The sequence below is a fragment of the Melospiza melodia genome, chromosome 10, assembly GCF_035770615.1.
Source record: "Melospiza melodia melodia isolate bMelMel2 chromosome 10, bMelMel2.pri, whole genome shotgun sequence".
Lineage (NCBI taxonomy): Eukaryota > Metazoa > Chordata > Aves > Passeriformes > Passerellidae > Melospiza > Melospiza melodia.
This window is the reverse complement of record NC_086203.1, coordinates 24,710,005-24,731,786: the sequence shown is the minus strand read 5'-3', so window position 1 is coordinate 24,731,786 and position 21,782 is coordinate 24,710,005. Positions and strand designations below refer to the sequence as shown.

At 48.0% G+C, this 21,782-nt stretch overlaps 1 protein-coding gene across 1 annotated transcript in view; it reads left to right on the top strand.

The window, feature by feature from the left end:
- The first annotated feature begins 1,133 nt into the window (after positions 1-1,133).
- Positions 1,134-21,782, top strand: part of PRICKLE2 (prickle planar cell polarity protein 2) — a 102,670-nt gene continuing 82,021 nt past the window's right edge. Inside the window, exons 1-2 of the mRNA XM_063164935.1 lie at positions 1,134-1,228; positions 1,513-1,598. Of these exons, the coding sequence (XP_063021005.1) occupies positions 1,187-1,228; positions 1,513-1,598 (128 nt within the window). The 5' untranslated portion in view covers positions 1,134-1,186. The remainder of the gene's footprint in view (positions 1,229-1,512; positions 1,599-21,782) is intronic.

Below are 21,782 nucleotides of genomic sequence, written 5' to 3'. Positions count from 1 at the left end.
CCCAGCCTCATTTCAGCCTCCCGGGGAAGAAGATACAAGAGAAGAATTGACAAAAATGAGAACTGATTAAATGGAAAAAAGAAATTATCAAAGGGTTACCATTTTAACCAGCTGTGAGGCAGCAAGGCGAGGGAACAAAGAGGCAAGGAAGGAGGGGAAGGAGCTGACAGCATCTGCAAACAACCACAACCCTGGGTGAAGCTGTGAAATGCTAATGGCGAAGCTGCTCCAGCCCCACTGGGGAAGATTTTCCGAGGAGCCCTGTGCTCTGTGAAGCGTTTGCTGCTCCTCCTCTCCCCACGGTTCACTTTGCTCTGCCTTGTGCCAGATGCGCTGTTTGATTGCAAACCCCAGGGGCACGGGGTGGGCATTGCTTTATTGCACCGTATGTATGACAAGAGGGGGCTGATGCATGGGCAACCCTACGGCTCCCAGCCCCATGGATCCCAGGCTCCCAGCCCCATGGATCCCAGGCTCACAGCCCTGCTGGCCCCATGGATCTGATGCTCACAGCTCCCAGCCCTGTGAATCCCAGGATCACAGCTCTCAGCCCCATGGATCTGATGCTCACAGCCGCACAGATCCCAGGATCACGGCTCCCAGCCTCATGGATCCCAGGATCACAGCCCTGCTCTGGGAGCACCGTGAGCTCCGGGGCTGTAACAGGTGGTGCTTTGCGTCCCACTCCAGCATCTCAGGCCGCAAACATATTTCCTGTGACAGTGTTTTTCCTGCACCCTGCCCGTGTTTGTGGGCTAAACGTGTCCTCCTTGAGGAGGGGATCACACGCCCGGCAGGAATCCGGGATGATCGACCCGTGCCTGGGCCAGTTAAATCCCCTGCACAGCGCAGGTAAGCTCAGCGTGCGCCCTGCCGAGCCGCAGCTCTGCCCTTGGGGAGCCTCAGCTGTTTTATCGCCACCCAGCTCTGGAGCCCAACGAGGACATGGCGCTGCCCGCTGCACACCCGGCCGAGCGGGGGGCTCCGAGGGCGGGCAGGGCCCGGGGAGCGGGGCGGGGGAGCCGGTCCGTGCCGGGGCGGTGCCTGCCGGGCTGAGGGGCGGGTGAGGGGCGGGAGCGCGGCCGAGGGGCGGCCGCCGGGGGGGCGGGACGGGCCCGGACGGGGCGGCCGCTGCTGCCGCGCACTCGGGCAGGGCTGCGCCGGGCTCCGCGCCGGGAGCGCTGCCATGTTCGGCCGCGGCTCCCGCAAGCGGCTCTCCAGCCGCTCGGTGAGTGCCGGGGGTTTCTCGCCCCTCGTTCCCCGTCCCCCGCTCCGCTCCGCTCAGCTCCCACCTGTGGCTCTGTCCCGCCGCCCGCTCCGGCTGCGCCCCGGCGGGTCCCCGCCGCCCCCATGTGCCGCTTGCTTGGGGTGTGTCCCCGCTCCGGCCCTTCCCCTGCCCTCTCCCAGCCGTGCCGGTGCCTTTCCCCCGGGCGTGCCCCTTCCCTATCCCCCGGGTGCCCGTTCCCGTCCTCCTCGTCCCGCAGCCGCCGCTGACTCTGCTGTTCCTTGCAGCTGACGGCGTCGGGGGAGCCGGAGCGGGGCCAGCCCTGCAACACCTGCGGGGACCAGTGCCCGGGCTTCGCCCTGCACAAGTGGAGGTAAGGCCCGGCCAAATCCCCTGGGTCATCGCCCCCATCCTCCCCCACGCCCGGTCCCATCGCGGCTCTCCCTTCCCGGGGCTTTGCGGTGCCCTTCGAGTTCCGAGTGCATCCGGGGTGCAGGTGTGGTTCTTTAGGGAGGGTTTGTGTTGGTCCCAGGCGCGTTGCCCACCCACGGTGGGGGTTCTGGGGACACGGGTGGGCCGCCCCCACACAGGTATGCCCGCGGCCGCCGCCGGTGCGGGGCGCAGCAGGACCCAGATGCGGGACTGGGGTAACTGGTTTGGCGATTACCGACTCGCAGCTTCCCCGGTGCGGTCAGGAGCTCGTCCTGCTGCTCCGGGTCATGCCGGGGGCTGGAGCTGCCTTCACCTGTCAGGGACAACCTGAGTGGGGTGGGGTGAGGTGGGAAGGGAAAAATGGAGCTGAAGGGGTTCTTGCGGTCTGCATCAAACCGCTGCGTGAAACTCCGGCAAAAATAGTGGTTTTGGTTATTTCTGTTGTCTTTACAAAGATGGTATTTCTGTCTCTTCAGAAACCTGACAGTGCCGGTGCCTGATAAGCGCAGCAAGCCCTGGCCTTCTCCTGGGTCAGCCCCTTCTCCCCTCCCCACGTTCTGCTGTCTCAAAATGAGTTCCTGCTGATGTGCGATCTGGGACTTGCTGATATTAAATCTGGGCTGCGGGCCCTGGGAGCTCTACATACTCTTAGTAGGCCAGGGAGCCCTTGGCGACCTTTTAACCTTATTTTGCAGGGTATACCCTTTTCTCCATCATCTGCTGTGCTTGGCGTTCCTCCCAGCCTCTGCCCTACTTCTCAGAGCTGTGTCTCACCAGATTAAAGCTTGGATTCGGAGCAAGGATGGGGATTGATATGTTCCTGTTGAGTTGTATCTTAACGTTTAGCCTTGCAAATCATCCCATGGAACCCATGGGACGGGTTCCATAGGCTGAGGTCTGCCCTGAGGGATGCACAGGAGCAGGTGGGGCTCGCCCTGGTCCTCGGGCTGTCCCGGGTTTCCTCGTGTCCCTGCAGAGCCGCTTTGTAATACTTAAAAGTGCCAGGGAGAACTTTCAAATGCAGGATAAGAAGAAAAGCCGTGGTCACCAACAGTATTTCTCTCCTGCTCCAAGGACTTGTGAGGTGCTGTGCTTCACATTTCGTTATGTCCGAGAGTACAACTGTACACTAGCTTTTGAAGGATGAAGTGAATTTGGTAGGATCCCACCAGGGGCCAAATGGCCCAGCAGAAGGGGCACACAGCTGCCTGGGGCGTGTCAGATCCGAGGGATGTTGCAGCTCTTTCCAGACTGTGCCCTCTGCATTGGCACACAGATCTTGACAAACCCCATGTGCAGGAGCCTCCACCCTGCCAGGACTACCCATAACCATCTCCTTTGCTGACAACCTTCAGGCATGGGAGGGGATTTTTGCAAATACAGTGTGGATTTTTCCAGCGGCTTTCTCTCAGGAGAGAAGTGCTTATGTGCCCCGGGGCAGGAGAAGGATGGGGACCCTTTGGGTGTGGGTGGGGTCAGCCCCCAGAGGCATTGCAGCCTTTGTGCTCCGGGGTTTGCATCCCACTGAGCAGGTTAGACCTTACTCCAAGTTTCCTTACACCAGGACTCGATTAGCTGAGAGCCCTCCTGCAGACATTCCCATTTAATTGCCTTGATGTAAGAGTAATTACACAATTAAACCAAATAAAGCAGTCTATTTGCCAGAACACAATGGAGAGGAAATTCGTTCATTTTTCACTAGCCAGTGGTCTATTAATGCCAGGAATAGGTGAGCAGACAAATTATTCCCAATAGTTTGTAGGTTGAAAGCATGCTGAGGAGCCTGTGCCCTCTGTGCAGGAGATGTTGCAGTCACTGACTGGTGGGGCTGCTCACCTGAACGTGCAGAATGAGACTGAAAGAAAACAAGAAAATAAGGGTTTGCAAGGAGATCCTCACATTAGGGGTGTAAATCCAGATCAATTGACCTGTAGAGATTTATAAGGCTTTTTGTAATCCTTTGACAGCAGAGTTTTGCTGATAAATGTAAATAGGGTGGTTTTCAAAGATGCAGAGTGGTGATAGCGCTTTAGGGAGACAGAATTTATAAACTTGCAGACACTGAAGCCATTGCTGAGGCAGGCATTGTCTATACCAATATCCCAATTATGCTGGACTCTGTATTTTCAATTTACCTGTGATTTTAGGTGTGATCTGTGCAGGCACTCCCTCAAGCAAGCAGACTGCTTTGTTAGAGGATGAAGATTCCTGTGTTCCTGTGTTGCCTTAACAGCCACTTTTCTCAGAGATGGCTCTGAGCATTTGCTGAATTTATCATTCCTGGAAGCACAGGCATGCTTCTTGAGACAGGGAAACCTCTTGAAAATAAATTATATTCTGCAGAACTGTTTTCAGAATAAGCCTGCTTTCTCTACTGCAGGTGATGTGCAAAAAGAAGATGAAAGGGGATTCATGAAAGGGGATTGTTAAAGAATTAAATAATGTTGCTGGGTTTTGAAGTTTATTTTAGAATCTTCGTAATTTTGCTCTGAAATTATAATCCTACATTCAAGGTAGTAGGTGAATTATCCTGTAGCAGTGTCAGTTTATTTAATGCTAATGTGGTGGAAACAAGGAATTGAAAACACCTCAGTCCAGCCAGAGCCTACATCTTACTCCATCAAAGAGCTCTCTTCTGCACGCCACAGATCCCTGCCTCTCGTTGTGAGGCAGAAATTCAATTTATAGCTTTAAATCATTTAGCCCCAAAGAGGAAAATGTAAGTGGTTTTTCTGAGAAGGTTTGGGGGCAAAGTCCATGAAGACACAGCTATCAAACTATAACCAGTGAAACCCTGAATTTCTCATGGGCTGAGCAGAAAAATGACTCCTTCGTCTCGTCTCATCACTTTCTGCTGTGGTGGGTTGTCATCAAAGTGCCAAAGGACTGAGTTCATTTGTGTGGGCTCCAGCCTAGGAAATGGAAATGGCGTGTAGGTAACCAAATCCTCATTAATAAAGGTGGCTTTGTGTGGAAAAAGGGAAATCAAATTCAATAAAAATTGAACTCCTTAGGAGCCCGGTTGCTGTTTTCTAATCAGATCTGCATTACATTAAACTGTGTGCCATTCAGCTTGTTAACAAGCTTTGGCATTAAATAAAGCTGTCACTGGAGTTTGGTGAATGAATAGCCATTAGCAGTGTCTTTTGCATAATGTCTTGCAGAGAAAAGCCTTCGAGGGAGGTGGTCCAGGAGCAAGGAAGGGAATTTATAACCTAGTGCCGGTGCAATTAGTGTGAATATGCAAACCTTAAAGGTGACAAATGGTTCGCTTTTGCTGCTGTTAAGCTTACTGTGAAGAACTAATTTCAGATTTACTCTGGGTGGAGTAAAATTACAGCCTTAGTACCTCCGTTAAAATAGCTGATCCTTCGTGTTGGGAGATTGGCATGTGTTTAGCACACGGAGCCATGGTTTGTTTGCTCCTAGAGAAAGCCAAAATACTCCTGCAGATCAGCAGACCTTGCTGTTCCCTGCTCCCTGCCTTCTCCAAACCCACCAACTAAAAAGATAGAAGCGGGACACGCGGGTCTCAGGATGGTGTTTGAGCTTTGCTGTGAGGAAGGGGGGATGTGCCACCTGGCTTGCAAAGCCTGCAGAGGCAGTGGCATACGGCTGGTTTCTGAGGGAAGGAATTTGGATGCTGTCTCAGAGAAGACAATTTTAAAAATAGAGTCTGAAAACCTTTGGAGAAGTCTTTGTTGCCATAGTTATTCTTCTGGTTTGCAGAAGAATTTGAAAAGCAGTAATAAACATGACATGAAGACAAAGACTGGTTTGCCAGGGTTTTAGCTTCAGTGTGAGATTATGTCTTACATCTTTTCTTGGAGCATCTTTTTCCTTGCATACGTCACACAATCTTTGTCCCTTGGAATCACATTTTGCTGAGGAAGAGATCTGCTTCTCTTCATGCCTTGCTGTCACACATTGTGCTCTTAATATCAGTGCTGTGTGTTTGTACAGCACACAGTGCCTGGCCCTTGCTTTTCAGGGTGAATTTATGTGACCTGATGTAGTATTCAGTAATATTCCATATTAACAAATTTTGCTGCATACAGTTGTTTTGAGCGTTTATTTATTTATTTCCATAAATCAGCATCTTTCTGTAATCTACTGCAGTCAGTCCTGCTGAAGTCTGATCTCATCTGGCCTTTTTGGATCAGGGAGTGTCTGCAAAGACAAACTTCTCATCTTCTCAGGAGAGAGGTGCCTGGAGATCCCAGGTGATCAGCCCAGAGGGTTGTGATTGACCACTGGGTCACAGAAACCTATGGACAAGGAAAAGAGATGCATGTCCTGAGACAGTGACCCAAAACGGGGTGGTGGACCAGAAGCCTTGTGATGTTTGATGATGTTGGGTGATGGTGCACAAGTTGCTTTGCAACTCCCTTCTCTGCCTTGTTGACTGTAGGCAGGGAGTTGCTTGTGGCAGTGGATGTTTGTTTTGTTCTGTAGGCTTGTTTGTTTAGTGCCCAGTGCTCTGGAGATTGCTGTGCACAAGAGCAGCAATCTGTGTGTTTGAAATGAGCGAGAAATTCTGTGTGTTTGCAGCCTTTGTCTGCATTCCTAGGGCTCTGATCCTGCCCCTGGGGGGTACACCCCAGCAGGCTCATCCCTGGGTGCCTTTGGGTCTCCAGTTTGCTGCCTGGTTCCTCATCCAGAGAGCAGAAACAATAATATTTGTAACGCAGCACATGAGCGAATAACACTGAATTCTGAAGCATTTGTTTCTACTTCCAAAAAAAAAAAAAAAAAAGTACAGATTATTGCTTCCATATGTTTTCAGCATTTCTCATAGGTTATGTCTCTTGCACACACACACTCCCAGCTTTTCCCTGGCATGAATAACAGGCTTTGTGCCTCTCTTCTTTAGGATTCAGATATTCTGCACTTCCTTGCATGTTTATTGGAAAGGGTTTGGAGATGTGAGAATAGCAGTGCCTTATCTTGAATAGTCTGATGTTCCTATCACTGCCGTGGTGAATTGTGCTAGCCTGGAAGGTTTTAGAAGATTCATCATTTTGCAGTTGGGAACCTGCTGAAATGGGCCAAATTCAGCCAGTGCAGGTGTGGCCCAGTGCAGATCCATCAAACACTCCTGAGGTGAGTCCCCAATGGACTGCAGAGGGCTAAGGCTGCTGCTGTCCCTAGGGGACCTGTGCCTGCCCCTAGGGGTGGGCAGGACTCACCTGCTTCCCAAAGATACTGTCACCCTGGCAGAGGGGATGCAAAAAAATCAAAGGCTGGTTTTGTTTGCTGATTTTAAAGCCTTTCACAAAGCGGTTGGTGTCATTAGCTTGTTTTTAATTTATTTTTTGTGTGCTTATTTGGTACCAGGTTCAGAAAGGAGAAGCCACTCCCTGCCATGTCCTTCAGTGGCAGTCAGTGCCCTTCAGCCCCTGTGCCCGGGCTGGTTTGGTGTGGGTGCCTGTGTGCACTGGAGCTCAGCTCAGGGAATGCCGCACTGTGCTCTTGGCTTGGCATCAGTGACTTCGGCTGTCCTATTTTCTTACACCTGCAAGGTTAAACACTTGTGTAAGTGTTTGGGAAATCAGGTCTACTTTTTTGGGGGGGCTTTTCACCCCCACAGTAGTAGGGAGAACAGGGATGGTGAGTGATGGCTCGTGCTGCTCCCACTGTTCCAGCAGCAGCTCTACCAGGGGGCAGCCAGGCCATTGGGATGGGGGTTTGGGTGGATTGTGGGGTAGGTATCAGCTCTGCCCTGCCCTGGGACAATTCTTTTCCAAAATGTTGAGTGCTCAGTTACATTTAAGGAACTCCCAACAATTTTTTCTGACTTGTGGGTTCCATTTCTTTGTGCCCTGCTGCTGAAACAGCACTTGAAACAGCACTTAAGACAGCCAAGACTGATAAGGTATCCTGTTTGTGTTGGCTGGGAGACACAGTATCCACATTACCAGAGCATTACAGTGTCAGAGGCAGTGTTGTCCCTGGCAAAAAGCCCAAAATAAATTCTTTAATTTTTTGTATGCGATGTACAAAAGAGCAGGTGAGGTATGTATTTGTTTCCGGGCAAGCCCAGGGAGCCTGTTTGAAGTCCTTTACAAGCCACTCAGGATTGTATTGCAAGAACTCAAAAGCAGTTTGGACACTTGTTGATTGAATTTCAGCTGAGCACAGAGCCCTGCTCTGCAGCTGCTCTAACTGGAGCTGCTCTGCCGGACTCCATTGCCACTGAGCTGCTGGCAAAAGCCAGAAAAGCAGAATTTCTCCTAGGGAACGGGCAGTGTGGGTAGATTTTCTGTCTCTTTTGAAGTGGCCATGTGCAAGTCTATTTTTATGAATGGTGTGAAAAAACACTTATAAGCTGTTGCGGGATTTGGGCTGATTTTGTGGGGTTTATTCTGTATCTGGTGTGATTGTGAATTACATTGATGATGGATAGCTGTCTGTAGAGCAGACACACTGAATTCTGAGTTCGTGTGGTATTTTACTTCTAAACAAATAATTTTAAAATTTGGTTGGGATTTTTTGTTTTTTGCACTATTTTTTTTTTTTATTTTTTTGAAAATAACTACAACTTCTTCTTGGTATGCAAAGAGTAGTTTTACCTTCCTGGTGTGAGCCAGTGGGGTTTGCCATCCCAAGGGCCGAATTTGGCTGGTCTGTACTTTGGTGGTGCCTCAGCCACGGGGCTGTGCTGCTGGATAATGGCAAAGCACAGTTCCCTCATGGAGCCTTTCTAGGTGGATTTGCCCAGGAGAGACCCACAAAACCTGGAGGCAGGATGTGTTGGCTTGCACTGGGATCTCCTACAAGCAGACAGCTGTTGGTGCTGGAGGCTGTGCTCGTGGATTTGGGAGCTGTGAATTAGTGGGACGTGGTGAATGATTTAACAGCCCAGTGATGTGTAAGGTCCTGAGCTCCCTGTGCATCCACCCAAGCCCAGGGAAACGGGTTAAATCGCTTGTTGAAGCGTCTGCTGGGCTGATGAGAGGGAGGAGGTGGGAGATGAAGAGCTGACTGGTGCTGTGACACGCGGAGCTGAGCTGTCACCCCGCTGTTGCCCCCGATCCCCTTCCCGAGCCGTCTGTCCCGCCGGTGCCCCTGGGCTGCGCCCCGCTGGAGCCCGGCCGGGCCGTGCTGCGTGTGGCCTGTGCTGGGCCGGCAGGAAAACTCCTACTGCTCTGTTCGAGGGCTTGCAACAGGCCTTTGTCACCAGCGTGGTGTGGCCTGAAAGAAAAAGCTGGCAGGCAGCGCTTTGGTGGGATAAAGGCTGGAAGCGGGATCCCCGCTGGAGGGGCCGGGCGCAGCTTTTGGCTGACGCCCACGGAGCGCTGCCCTCCTCTTTGTTGCTCTCGGCTGTTGAGAGTCTGTTCAGTGTTTTCAAGAGTTTTCCTTTGGTTTTGTTCTTTTTCTGTTTGCCTTTAAAAAGTCAATCTTCAGTCTTTTAGAGTTTTTCAAAGACATTCTCCCCCGCCATCCCCCCCCCCCCCCGCCCAGTAATCCATCCTTATTACACCAGTGAGTCACTCTTCAAATAATGAATTGCGTTTTCATTGTCTGGCTCGTAAGTCTATCACCGAGTTTAAGGATGGCCGATAGTATCAGCTGAGACCTTTGGCAGCTGGCTTTGCAATTTTGTGGTGCTCATTTGGGTATTTGCTTTTTTCTCTAATGAATAATCTCCCAGCCGTGGCGGTGGAAAGCCGGACCTTTCCTGTGCTTGTAGCATCTCTGCGGTCACTATCTAATGTTGAAGGAATTTGTAACATTAGCAGAATTGTCTGATGTGAGGAAAACTAATTTCAGGGTAAACCTCATGAGCATGGCTGTAAAGAACATTTTTCTCATGCTTGCAGACCCCAGATGTGCATCAATGCAGTCCCAATGGCCAGAACCTCTCTCAGTTCCCCGGTGCTTGGGTCAAGAGGGGTACAGAAAACTCAGGGTGCTCCTCTCTGCTGCTGGAGAGGCTGTGTCTTCCCACGTGTGGCTCCGCTCTTCACAGGACCCTGATACCAGGGCTTATCACTTGGAGAGCTCAGTGTGACAATTATTATTCTCACTGCAGAGAGAGACACTTTGTACTCAGCCATTGCAGCAAACATTTCATCCCCTATCCATTGCCCTTGTGTGGATGCTGCTGCTGCGGTGATAAAAAACATAATGGCTGTTCTTGCTGATAAGGGGAGTGTGTAAGTGTAATTATTGAAATCCCTATGCAGAGCTCTGAGGATGGATGGAGAGTCCCTCTCCCTCTGAGGGGTTTCTGTTGCTCTGGAGCCTGTTGGGGAGAGCACGAGCCTGCAGCTCCTGGCAGCTGAAGTGGGAGCTGCTCGGACACAGCTGTGAGCAATTAGTAAAGGATGTCTTTTCCCCTCCCTCCACTTTCTTTCCTCCTCTTCTCTTTGAAACCAAGTCACAGGCTTCAGGGAATCCAGAGGAGACCTCAAGCAGTTCAGGTTTGAGATGCTCCTGGATCAGGTTGAAGGTGGCCACTGCTCAGTGCATTGGCATTCAGCAGCAAGGTGAAGGTCTAGGGATCCAACCCAACCTTGCAGGAAGCATACTGCAGCCAAGGAGCCAGAGATTATTTAGATCAAGCCAACAAAAAAACATATTTCCATGGCAGCAGTAACCATAGGAAACCTCCTCAGCATGTCTTGGGTGGTTCCTGTTTCCCTGCCTTCATCTGTTTGCTTTGCAAGCATAGCAGTGGTTGCAAGTGCCCCTGGTGTCACCAGGAGTGGCCCATGAGCCCTGCTGTCCCCAGGGGCTTGGCAGTCACACCAGGGTTGTGTCACTTCTCCTCGGTTTCTCTTTTGCTCTAGTTGGTAAAAAGATGCTTTGAGAGGCTTCTTTAGATGCCATCAAGTCTCAAAGCCACCTCTTTACCTGGTGTCAGCTCACAAATGTGCATTTGATCCTTAAATACCCAAGGCATAAAGGCGAATTGTCTCCCAGGGTCCAATTCTTCTTCTTTTCTATAGAGTCTTAAAAGATACTTTTACATTCCGTCTGGCTCAGCTAGTGATGCTTGGCCTTCAACCAAGACAGGGAATCTAGGACAAGAATCCCTGAATGCTCTTAGAAGAGCAAGATGAGAAGTTATAAAAAACCACAGCATTTTGTTGGCGGAAAAAAAAAAAGCTGGTAAAAGATTTTGTTTAAAAAAATAATCTGGAATATTTTTGATCAGCTTCATGTGGACACATTTACAGGAGGGCGTAAGAGGAGGCTTGTTTTCCTGGGTAGTGCCTCCTCTAGGAAATCCCAGCTGTGAAGTGAATACAAATGCAGGAAATTGAGAGGTTTTGCAGTGAGTCACTGGAAGGGATGAGGAACCAGTTGTTCTGGTGTGATTGTGCTGATGACAACCAGCTCTTTGACCTGCCAGGGACAGAGTGGCTGTGTGAAAGCACCTGGGGGCTTGGGCATCTCAAGCCAGCACCCAAGGGTGCTTGGACCCCCCTGTCCTCCTCCCACCCTCCAAGGGCAGTGTGGAGGTGTCCTCACGGAGCTCTGCAGAGCAGATGGGCCCTGCTTGCAGTGCCAAGGTACTGCACAGAGACAGGTTAAAAAAAGATGTCTCCTTCTGTGGGAGCGTGACACAGAGAGGGAGAAAATACCTCGTGGTGCCAGTAACTGGGGTGTTTTGGTGCTCCTGTAGCAGACAGTGCTGCTCTGACCTCTCCAGGCTGTTGGGTGCTTCTCATGGCAGGGTTTGCTCTGTGGAGAAGGACCTGGCTGCTCTTTGGGGTGGAGATGGAGCCCTGTGCAGAGGTGCTGCTGGGCTTGGTGTCCCCTGTCTTCCCCTGACTCTTAGCAGATGATTTAATCCCTATTTTTGCAAAATCCCAACTCTATCAAAGTCAGATTTTTGCTTGAAATTACACATTTGAAGAAGTAGCAGCAGGATGGGGACAAGGCTGATTGTCTTTCTCTTCTCACCTGTCAAACAGTGGGAGCACTCATCACATTGCTGTGGCTGGGCCCTGCATTTGGTGCCATAAAGGCCACGTGTCTAAAGTGCAGCCCCTTTAAATGTCAGATATGAGAAGAAGTGGGACGTGACAAGACAATAAAAGTTAATATTCTAAAGTCAGGTTTGTGCAGCGTAGCTTGGATTTTTAATATCAAGTGCATAATTTATTACAAGGTTAGCAGTTTGAAATACATATATTTGAATATGTTTTAATGTTATCTTTCCTTCCAGTAGCAGGAACAATGCTCCTTTACAATAGAAAAATGATTTCACATTGCCACGTGACAGTTTCAGCTTGTACCTCTAATAGATGTGTGATCTGCTGAAGTGTGAAGGCTATCTGATAAGTGCCTGAATAATAAAGCTATATTGTTTGTTCTGATCTCCCTTTGTCATTTTCAGGTGTATAAATAAAACATTTTCACATTGGGCCCTGTGCAGTTCCAGCCCAGACTTATTTACTTTCTGCTGAGGTAACTTGGAAGAGACATGAATCTTCTAGTGTGACAGGAGAAATCAGGTGGCATCATTATTGCATGTTGTGCTCAAAATGATCAAATGCAATGTTAATAAATATTTTCCTGAGAAAAGTTATAAGTATTTAAAGAATATTTTTAAACAAAGAAGCATTTGTCTCATGTACAGCAGAGGGCACTCTGCATCGCTGCTGCGCTACTCGGCTGCTGCTCCAGCTGCCCGAAGGGGGAAAAAATCCCTGTGCTTAAATTATAGTTTGCAGAAATGAAATACTCTGTGTGTGTTTGCTTATACAGGGGTGTGAGTGTGTATATTAAAAGACACAGGGTGGCGTATATATAAAAATAATCCCAGCACATAATGTAAAACTTAAATATTCGTAGTGGTTGCTGAAGTTAGGTGAAGCACATGTTGTGTTGATTAATGCTCTGCCTGCTGTTATGCTGAGCTTCAGAGGGGACTGAAGTGTGCTGAAAGGAGAAAATGAAGAGGCCCTGGCTAGTGAAGGGTTGCAATCTTCATCTTCTTGAAGGCATAGAGGCTAGTGACAGCCTAGGATGCTGGCAACTGCCCGAGCAAAGGAAAGATCTTGAAAGATGGATAATATTGGAGGGTGTGGAATTAAGAGTCCTTCTGTGTATAAAAGCAGCAGATCTGGGGGCTTGTGGGTTCTGTGCTGGGGTTTGCAGTGCTGAGATCTCGTTCCCAGCAGCACCAAAGCTTGTGGAGTTGCGAGGCTCTTGTGAAAATCCCGGAGATTGTTTTTATCCTTACTGTAGGAGTTATCTGTGCAAGGAAATTTAAAATACTGAGGTTTGTGCCTGAAGCAGGAAGCAGCCTTAGCCCCAAGGATGCTGTGGAAGGGCTGGATTCTGGCTGGGGTGTTGTTAGTTGGAAGATGAAGCACCTGCTTGCTGGGGGAGGGACCCCATCCTTGAGGTACAGAGGTGTGTCCTTCATGGTCCAGAGATGATCACAGAGATTGGTGCCATCTCACTTCTTTAATAAGATTTTTTTTCCAACAAAAATGGACTTTTTTCATTTTTGTTCCCTTCAGCTGATTATTCAGACACTGCCAAGGTACTGCCAAGGTGGGTTTCTAGTTTAACTCTTAGTGCACCTTCTTTTCTTAGTGTTTTTCTTTTAAGAGGAAATAAAGAGCTCCAAAGCCAAGTCCTTGTTCAGCTTTTGGCTGTATTGTAATGCTTTTGAAATATTCTGGATAGCTGGATTTTGTGCCATGCTTTGGGTGACAAGTTTCTTGGTAAAACCATGCAATGCCATGCTGAATTTTCAGATTTTAGTAATTAATTCAAGAGGAATTCAGATTTCCTCCTGTCTCCCCCAGTGAGCTGCTTGCGTTGGGCTTAATCTAAATCTCTCAAAGCAGGGCTCCTGCAAGAGTCTGGAAGTGTCAACGCTGTTGTATAAAATATGGGCCTGGTAACAAGAATGAGGGGGCATGTAGTTCAAGATAACCAGTTTATGCTAAATACACAGCTGGGTGGATTTTTCTATAGAGAATCTGTGGCGTATAATGATCAGAGAAATATGGAAATGCCGGAGGGGCTTTATAATAATGGGTGCTAATTATGATGAAATGGATTTGGGTGGTAGGGAGTAATCCAAGATTACAATAGTAAGGGGTTTTTTTAAGTAGCTCCTGCTATTTGGGAGGGCAGCAGAGCTCCTTGTTACATGGCTTAAAACAATCTCTTTTAGGATTGTCACAAGCAGCGTTCGCCCTTGGCTGGTTATTTCACAAGGGCTTGGTGCAGCTCAGACATGACATATGTGAGTAATTTCAAGGATACAAGCTGGCCCACGTGCTGCAAAGCACATTCTCACTAGGATAAAGATGCTGTTATATCATTGTGCCTGGATAATTGCTTTCCTGGAGGTGTCACTGGAGCTGGTATCTGGGATGGGCTGTTTTGTCCCATTATGGTGGTTCCTGGATGGTGTGGTTTTGGGGCTGTGAGAGCAGGATGGTGCTGCCATCACCAGTTAGATGCTCCTGCCTGTGCTGGTGGGCTGGGAAGTACTGGGAGAATGCTGCTGGGAATGAACTGTTGCAGCTCTGGGATTGGGACCAAAAGCAAGTTGTAACACCACAGCCTGGAGCACAGGATCCTGGTTCTGGCTACAGGTTTTTGGGCAGGAGCACATGTGTAAAGCCAGGCACGGATCTGCTCATGCTGCTTGGCTTTTCCTTTCTTGTAAGGATTTGCTGGTCTTTTTTCAGTGCTGACCATGCCACAAAGCACTGGACTTAGCACACAGAGTGCCTCAGGTACTCATCTCCTTGGAAAACAGTGGTTGTGAAATGTTTTGTTGTTGTTAACAGAGATGTGGCAATGCAGAGCTTGAAAAGCTGCACTTGAATTATCCAGCCTTGTGCTGGAGACCAGCAAGCCTTATGACTCACCTTAGCCAGAGTCAATAGAAATGAAACTATTTAAATACACAATTAAAATATGTTGTTATGTTAGCATGTGGACCTCCATGCAAGCTTGCTCTCTAACTAGGTCAATTAAAGGACCCCCATGGAAGAGATGTAGGAGGCTGGTTTAAAAAAAAAATCCCAGTGTTAACTGCTTGTTTGCTGCCAAGTAGATTTTGGTCTGAAGTGAAAGGCATAAAGCACCTGGACTTTATGGGCAGGCTTTGGGGGGACTTATCTTCACTTTGGGACTCCAAAATCTTGTAGGCAGTGAGAAGAAATGGGTTAAAAAGATGTTGCATGCTTCCTTTCAGGGGATGAAATCCAGCTGGCACACAGTGCCCTAGCCCTGGTAGCAGAGAGGGTTGTTGGCCATGGCCAGGACGTTGTTGTGGTTCAGCTTCACCATCTCCCTCAGCTTTTCCAGATGATCCAGGAGCTTGAGTAGTTCATAAAAGGAGTGAGTAGCCAAATGGACCAATAAAAGGAGTTTGTGGAAAGGCCCAATATATTTTATGAAGAAAGAAATGGATCCTCTAATGCGAGGGTTGTGTCTTGTAAAATTTTGCAGGGCTGCAAGTGCTGTTAAACACTGGCTCCCTGCTCCAGCCACTCCTTGGAGCACACGCAGCAACTGCTGAAACTTTCCTTTTGACCTGAACTCTTCCAAGTTTGGGGTGAAATCCTGACCTTGGAGAAGTCATGTCATGAATTTCCCAGGGACCATCAAAGTGGTCATCAGTACAAGAACTGTGATCACAGTCCTTGAATTAAATTTGTCTGGCCTTGTGGGATTTTTTTAGGCAAAATGGAACAAAACTTTACATCTTCTTAATGCTCTTTGATGGCAGCAACAGCAGCTGGAAGGCCAAAATTTGGCCTGGCCATGGTTATTGCTGGGAAATGCCTTTGTGTGATCCAGGAAAAATGAAGCTGTTTGGAAGTGAGCAATGAGTGAGTTTGCAGAGTGGGATGCTCTGTGCACACTTGGTGCTTCCAGTGATGGTAACCCACGGAGTAAAATTTCAGCCCAGCACAGGGGGCACACGCAAGGGTGATCAATGATTTAAATCCCATGTCCCCCAGGCTGCTCAAAGGGTTTGAAGCTGGCTGTGGCACAGGGAGCTGGGGTGCCCTGCCAGCTCAGGTGGCACCATCCATAGCTGCAGAGATCTCATCTCACCATGCCACCCTGAATGCTGTAGGATGGGGAGGCAGCAAGTGAGGCACAGCATCACTGGATGTGGCATTGAAAGGATGGGCAGAGAGCTGCAGGAAAGTAGAAAACAAGGATCTTGCTGCTGATTCATTGTTTTCTGTGTCTGCAGCTTCGATCTTGATGCTAGCCAACCTGTGAGATTTTCAGCTAAACCTTTTTTAGTATTCTCCTTATGTAGTTTGAATTTATTCCAATGGACTGCAGTGATGTGGTGGTGTTCAAGTCAGGCTTGAGTTTCTTAACTGATAAAAATTTGATGACATTTCTTCTGTCTTGGCCCCAAGGAGCAAAGCTTCAGAGCTCAACCAATCTTACAAGATTCCTGTCCTTTTGATCCAACACCTTCTGAGAATTGTTTCTGCTGCACCCAGACTTTAAAATAGGACAAATTCCCAATATCCAGCCTGCAAATTCCCAATTTCCAACCTGTAATTAAAGTTTGGCTTCTAAACCAATGTCTTTGGTCCAAAATGCTGAGCAGAGACAAATTTTGGGTTGTGTCCCTCTGCAAAACAACCACAGAGATGATGCCTGCAGGTGTGTGGCCTTTCACTGAGCCAGAGATGGGGTGACCCCAACTGCAACCTAAGAGAAGAGTCCAGATTTCAAGGGAATGGCATTACATTTCTCAGTCACTGGAAGTCTTTACAGTCAAGGAGGGATTACCTTTGGAGAGGATTTGGTCATTCCCAGTTCTGGAGAACTGGCTTTGCTGAGATCTCCTCACTAGAAATGCTCAGCTCCCCTTCAGCTTTATGGGAACACAGAAGTGTCTCCTCTGGTAGACAGAGATGCTCAAGAAAAAGGGCTGTGGGACTGAATGAAGTTGCCATGCTTTTGGCTACCAGGCCCCTTCCCGTGAGCCTTCTCAAAGGCAAAGGTTGGGTTTTTCTGCTGGAGCTTGGCTGCTGCTCTCACTTTCCCCATGGCCACCTCTTGAGGGGATCAGTGGTTGGTTTTGGCAGGAACTATTTCGTGCTTGGAAACACAGTGATCTCAGCTGTGTGCAGGTCTGCGTGAGGCTGGGTATTAGAGCTGCTTTGATGTCTGCACTGATACATATTAAGGCAGCTCAGGATGGTTTTATGCAGTAGCCCTAAGGTGCTTGCACAGAAAAAGGTGCTTTAGAAATGTAAATTCTGTTTGAGGACAGATTTTTCTCTGCTGTTCTCTCTCAATTCAGGATGAGGCGGTAAAAATGTAGCATTTAATTAAAGTTTGTAAAGGTTTGGAAATGAATTGCCATAAACATAAAGGATGTAATCAAATGTCTGCCTAATCCCCACCTTAAGGGCACATTAAATGCAGATAGAGTATAATATGTTAGAGACCAGGATTGAAAAGCGATGAGGATTTGGGAGCAGATCTTTCTTACCTGAAGCTTATAAATTATTTTACTTCAGGCTTAGGGATTTAGACATCTACGTACAATAGAAAGCCACGTAGCAGCCCAATTCTCAGCCAGCACAGCTGGCATCATTCTACTGAGTCATTTCAGCTACAAATCCTTAGGGCACAGCCCTGTGACGTGGTTACAGCGCACTGTCCTGACGGAGTGTGGCATGGGAATCATTCCTCACTTCATCACTGAGTAGGGGGCTGCTTCTCTGAACTCAGTAGGGGATTAGATAAAAGCACCTAACAGGTTTTCATTGTTGGACTAGAGCAGCATAAAGAAGGGAATGTGGCATTGCACAGTGTCAGCTGGGGAGCTGGGCTTACTTGGCTGCAGGGATGCCTTCTGCCATCTCCAGCTTCAGTCTGAAATCCAAAAAATAAAATAACTCAACCAGTTTTTATCCTGAAAAACTCAGCAGGAAACAAAGGCTGTTATCTCTCTGAGATTTTTTCACCTGTGACATATTTTATTTCTCTCTAGAGAAATAAAATCAGGACACGTTGGAACTGTCTGGCTCCAATTGCCATTCCCCCTGCATCCCTGGGAGCCAGGCATCCCATAGATCTGCTCTTCCCCATGGAACTGCTGGACCCTGAGGCTATCCTTTAGCAGTGCTCTATCAGCAGGACCATGCCGTGGTTTTGGTTTGCAGTTAGTGATATTTGGCATTGTTTGGTTTTGGGTAGAAACCAGGCTGTGTTCTGTGGTCCAGCTGTGTTTCCTGTTGTGATTTATATGGAAATCAGGAATATTTCTCTTGGTGGAGAAAGAGCACGGAGATGCCACCAAAACCCCAGCTAGACCCATGTCTTGTGACACTTTGCTGGTGGCAGTAGAGCTTTGCATTGTTTGGGCCCGAGGCTAGAGGGTGTGGGATGGAAGGAGCTGCAGGCAGTTGGCTCTCGTGGATTGTGGTGGAGGTGGTGATGACAACCCTTAGAGGAGCAGAGGTGGTGGTAGGGAATTGCCCTTGATGGTAGGTAGCAGCAAGGAACCAGCAAAGGATTAACTCATCCTCTAAATGACCAGGAAGAAAAGAGCCTGGACTAAAGGGAAGGGGCCAAAATACTGATGGCAGAGCTGAAAGTAGCCTGGTTAAAGGTAAAATTAGTCCCATGTCTTATACTGCAGGGCCCCATGGAAACGGGGAGGGCTTTCTTCTTCTGTTGAATTGGGCTCTATGCCAGGTGAAAGAAAACATTTTCCCAACACCAAATGGAAAAATGCAAGGCAGACATCTTAAATGAACTGTTAAAGGAATAGAGCCGTGAAAAGAATACATTTGCTGTGCACTGGGGTTATGGATTTAACAGATTTTTTACTATATGCGACCTTTGCAGTTTGTAAAAAGTGGAATCTGCTGCAGAAACTCAAATTGTACTCAAGGCTGAAAGCAAACCTCAGGTTTCATCGCTGTTCCTGGCTTTGCTCAGGAGGAATGGACAGTGTATCTCTGTCCTCCTCAAACCTTGCTGTGATTTTCCTTTCCCCTTTAGCCCTCTCCTTGCTCTTTCTACAGATCATTGGCAGTTTTGCTCGTGCTTTAAAATAACCCAGGCTAAAAAGTGTGATCTGCATTTCAGCGATTTTTGATTACACCCACGTCCTATATTTATTGCCGTTTAAATCATCTATGTTAGTTGGAGATGGGTTTCTTTTGAGCAAGGCAAAAAAACCATGACTCTGTTGCTAACTGTTGCTAAGGCAAAGAAGATATTTATTCATCAGGGCACTTCTTCAGTACTGCAAGGATGGTAGCCATGGAGGAGTGGAAGGAAAGGAACGGTTATGTATTTAAGCCCTTTCTGTTATTGTTGTTGGCCTCTTGCCATATCTGCTGATGGTCAGCAGATGTCTTTTTTTCTCCCCTCCCAGCATTGTGCATCTTGGATTGGAGGTGCAGTTTGGGTTATGGTGCAGGGCAGCTGATCTGAGGAGCCTGGTGTGAAACCCAGAGGGTCCCTGGGATGATCTGCAGGGCTTTGGAGAGTCCGTGGTCCCACAGGCATTACAAGGCTCCCATGTTTTGTAGCTCTTTCCCCTCAGTCTCTCCAAAGACACTTTCTACTTCCTAGCTTCACAACGTCCTTTTAAAAAAATCTCATCAAATCAAAGCCACCAAGAGCCAAAAATTATGCACATGGCTGTGTTCCCTCCCTGAGCTGCTGCTGGGGGATGTGCAGCAGTGCTGTTAGCTGGCTCTTGCCAAGGGAAGAGGTTTTCCTTTCAGCTGTCATAGCAACAAGAAAATATTGTTTTGATGGGGATCAAATTAAAAATTAAATTTGTCTTTTTCCTAGTAAGCAAATTGCTCACTCATGAAAAATATAAATCACTTTGATCAGGGTAGATGTCTTTTTAAGCACCTCTGTGGATTTCTAAAGTCAATTCTGCGAATGTCTCATTCCACATTATGTCTCTGCTGGGTTTATGTAGAGTGTCCCATGAATCTAAGCTTTATTTAACATTAGACTTGGGTTGAAAAGCTCCCTGGTAAAACTTCCTCGGTGCTTATAACCAGCCAAAGCATGTGGGGGAGAAGTGGGGAAACAGGTCTGAAAAGTGTCCAGAAGCAAAAGGAGTGACTCGTCAAATGTAACATTTCTATGTTTTCAACTAAAAAACCAGACAAGCAGACATTAGTTTGGTGGTTTACAAGATGTAGAGGTGAACACAACCTGAGAGTGGAGAGGAAGGGGTGAGTCAGGTAATTGGGAGTGTCTGGGACAGTGCAGGGGAGAAAGCAGGGTGATGGTGTCTTGCACATGTTCCCACACCCAAAGTATTTGCAGTTTAAGGATTTTCTAAGCCATGGTGATTTCCAGGTATTGGGTATCCCTGGGTGCCTTTCTGTCCCATAAGTTCCCTTCTTCTTTGAGCCCACATGGACCTGTGGAATCCATAGCATCACTCACCATGATTCAGTGCCCCTGCAGGGGGGACCACCTTGCTGAGAGTGCTCTGAACCCAGGTGACTTCCTTCAGCAAGGTCACACCATCCAGGTGAGGGAAAAACCTTCCCAGGCTGCCCACAGGTCCTTACAGCACCAGAGCTGCACTGATGGCCACATTTCTTCTCAAAGCAGTACTTGTAAACTCAAGCAAATTATATCTTTTCCCCTATTGGCTCATGGTATAGCAGCAGTTGCAAATTTACTCAGCCTATCTCATTCTCTCATCTATAATAAAGATTCCTAATAGATAAAGAAGAAGCTTTGTGGTTGGATATAAAGCAAAAAAAGGAAAAGGGTTTTCTTGGAAAGCATTTAAACATCACAGGCATTCTTCTGCAGAAGTGAACAACCCCCTGTCCAATGTAGTGCAAATAATTGAGTTTGTTTTGTTCAAAAGACATCCTGGTAGCTCAGATGCTTAGATGGTTTGTGAATGTAACCAGGTTTTTTGACTGCTTGAATGACTCTGACCTGACATGTGCAGTGGAATACAATGTATTGAGGGCTGCAGAAGTCCATGGTGCTTGACTGAAAATGATCTCCCAGACTTTGGTGACACAGGGAGGCCAGGAACTTCCTACACCTTACATGGGATGTACAAATGCCAGCTGTCTGTGAGAGGGGCTGTCCCTTTGGCCACGTCCCTTCAGCTGCTCTCAGTACAGGCTCTGGCTCTGGGTTGCCAGAAGCAGGGGAAGAGGGAGAAACCATCCAGAAAATAACCATTTTATACAAGTGACTGGTGGGCTGTGGGACATCTGAGCTCTCCAGGTGCCCAGGCCTTGGTGCAAAAGTGCTGACTTTGTGGAATGACTGTGCCACGCTCAAATCCACTCACACACACAGAGTTACACACACACTAACACACAGACACGCTCACACACATTTTCCTCTTATATATTTGAAAAAGCAATACTAAATTACATATATAAACGGCAACATCTGTTATGGAAGCCTGGTCCAGGCAAATTACTGCTTTAGAGTCGGTGCAGATCCTCCTGTGATTCACTTCTGTGCTTGCCAGAGTCACATCATACCCACAGCGCTTTTTTCCAGCTATGATAGGTGTGTCTCTTTTCTTTTACACCCACATCAAATTCCTAAAATAAGAGGAGTGTAAAAGGGAAAAGTAACTGGAGTTTATTTTCCTCTGGAGTCCATGGGGCTCTGGAAGTTATTATTAGAGGTGAAGTCATCACAGAGGAGGCTGTAGCCCTTGGGGAGGGGTGTGGGCGATGCTGTTCTTGCAGAAAGAGGGGTGGTGGCAGCAGAGGAGTCCTGGGCCAAGGGGACACAGGCACCAGTGGGAAGACTGGAGAAATCCCTGTCTACACCTTGTCCATTATTTTGGCTGGATTGGAGACACTGTTCTGCTGTGTGTCCCTCCGCCAGTGTGGTGGCATTGGCAGCAGAGCAGAACTGCCCTGGGTGCTCCGAGCTCCACCACATCTGCAGCACCATCCCGTCACTGGCATAACGTGCCCACACCACTGTGGTAGCTGGATGGAGCTGTTCTTTATTTTTACTTCACATAAAAGAGTGGGATCCTAGTTACCTAGGAAACCAGCAGTCCTAATTACAAGGAGTTTGATTCACTGGATGTAAAATGCTATATGATTCTCCTTTTTCTCTTCAAAAAATAGGAATTAAAAATGCATTTCATGAAATGATAACCCCGTTCCTA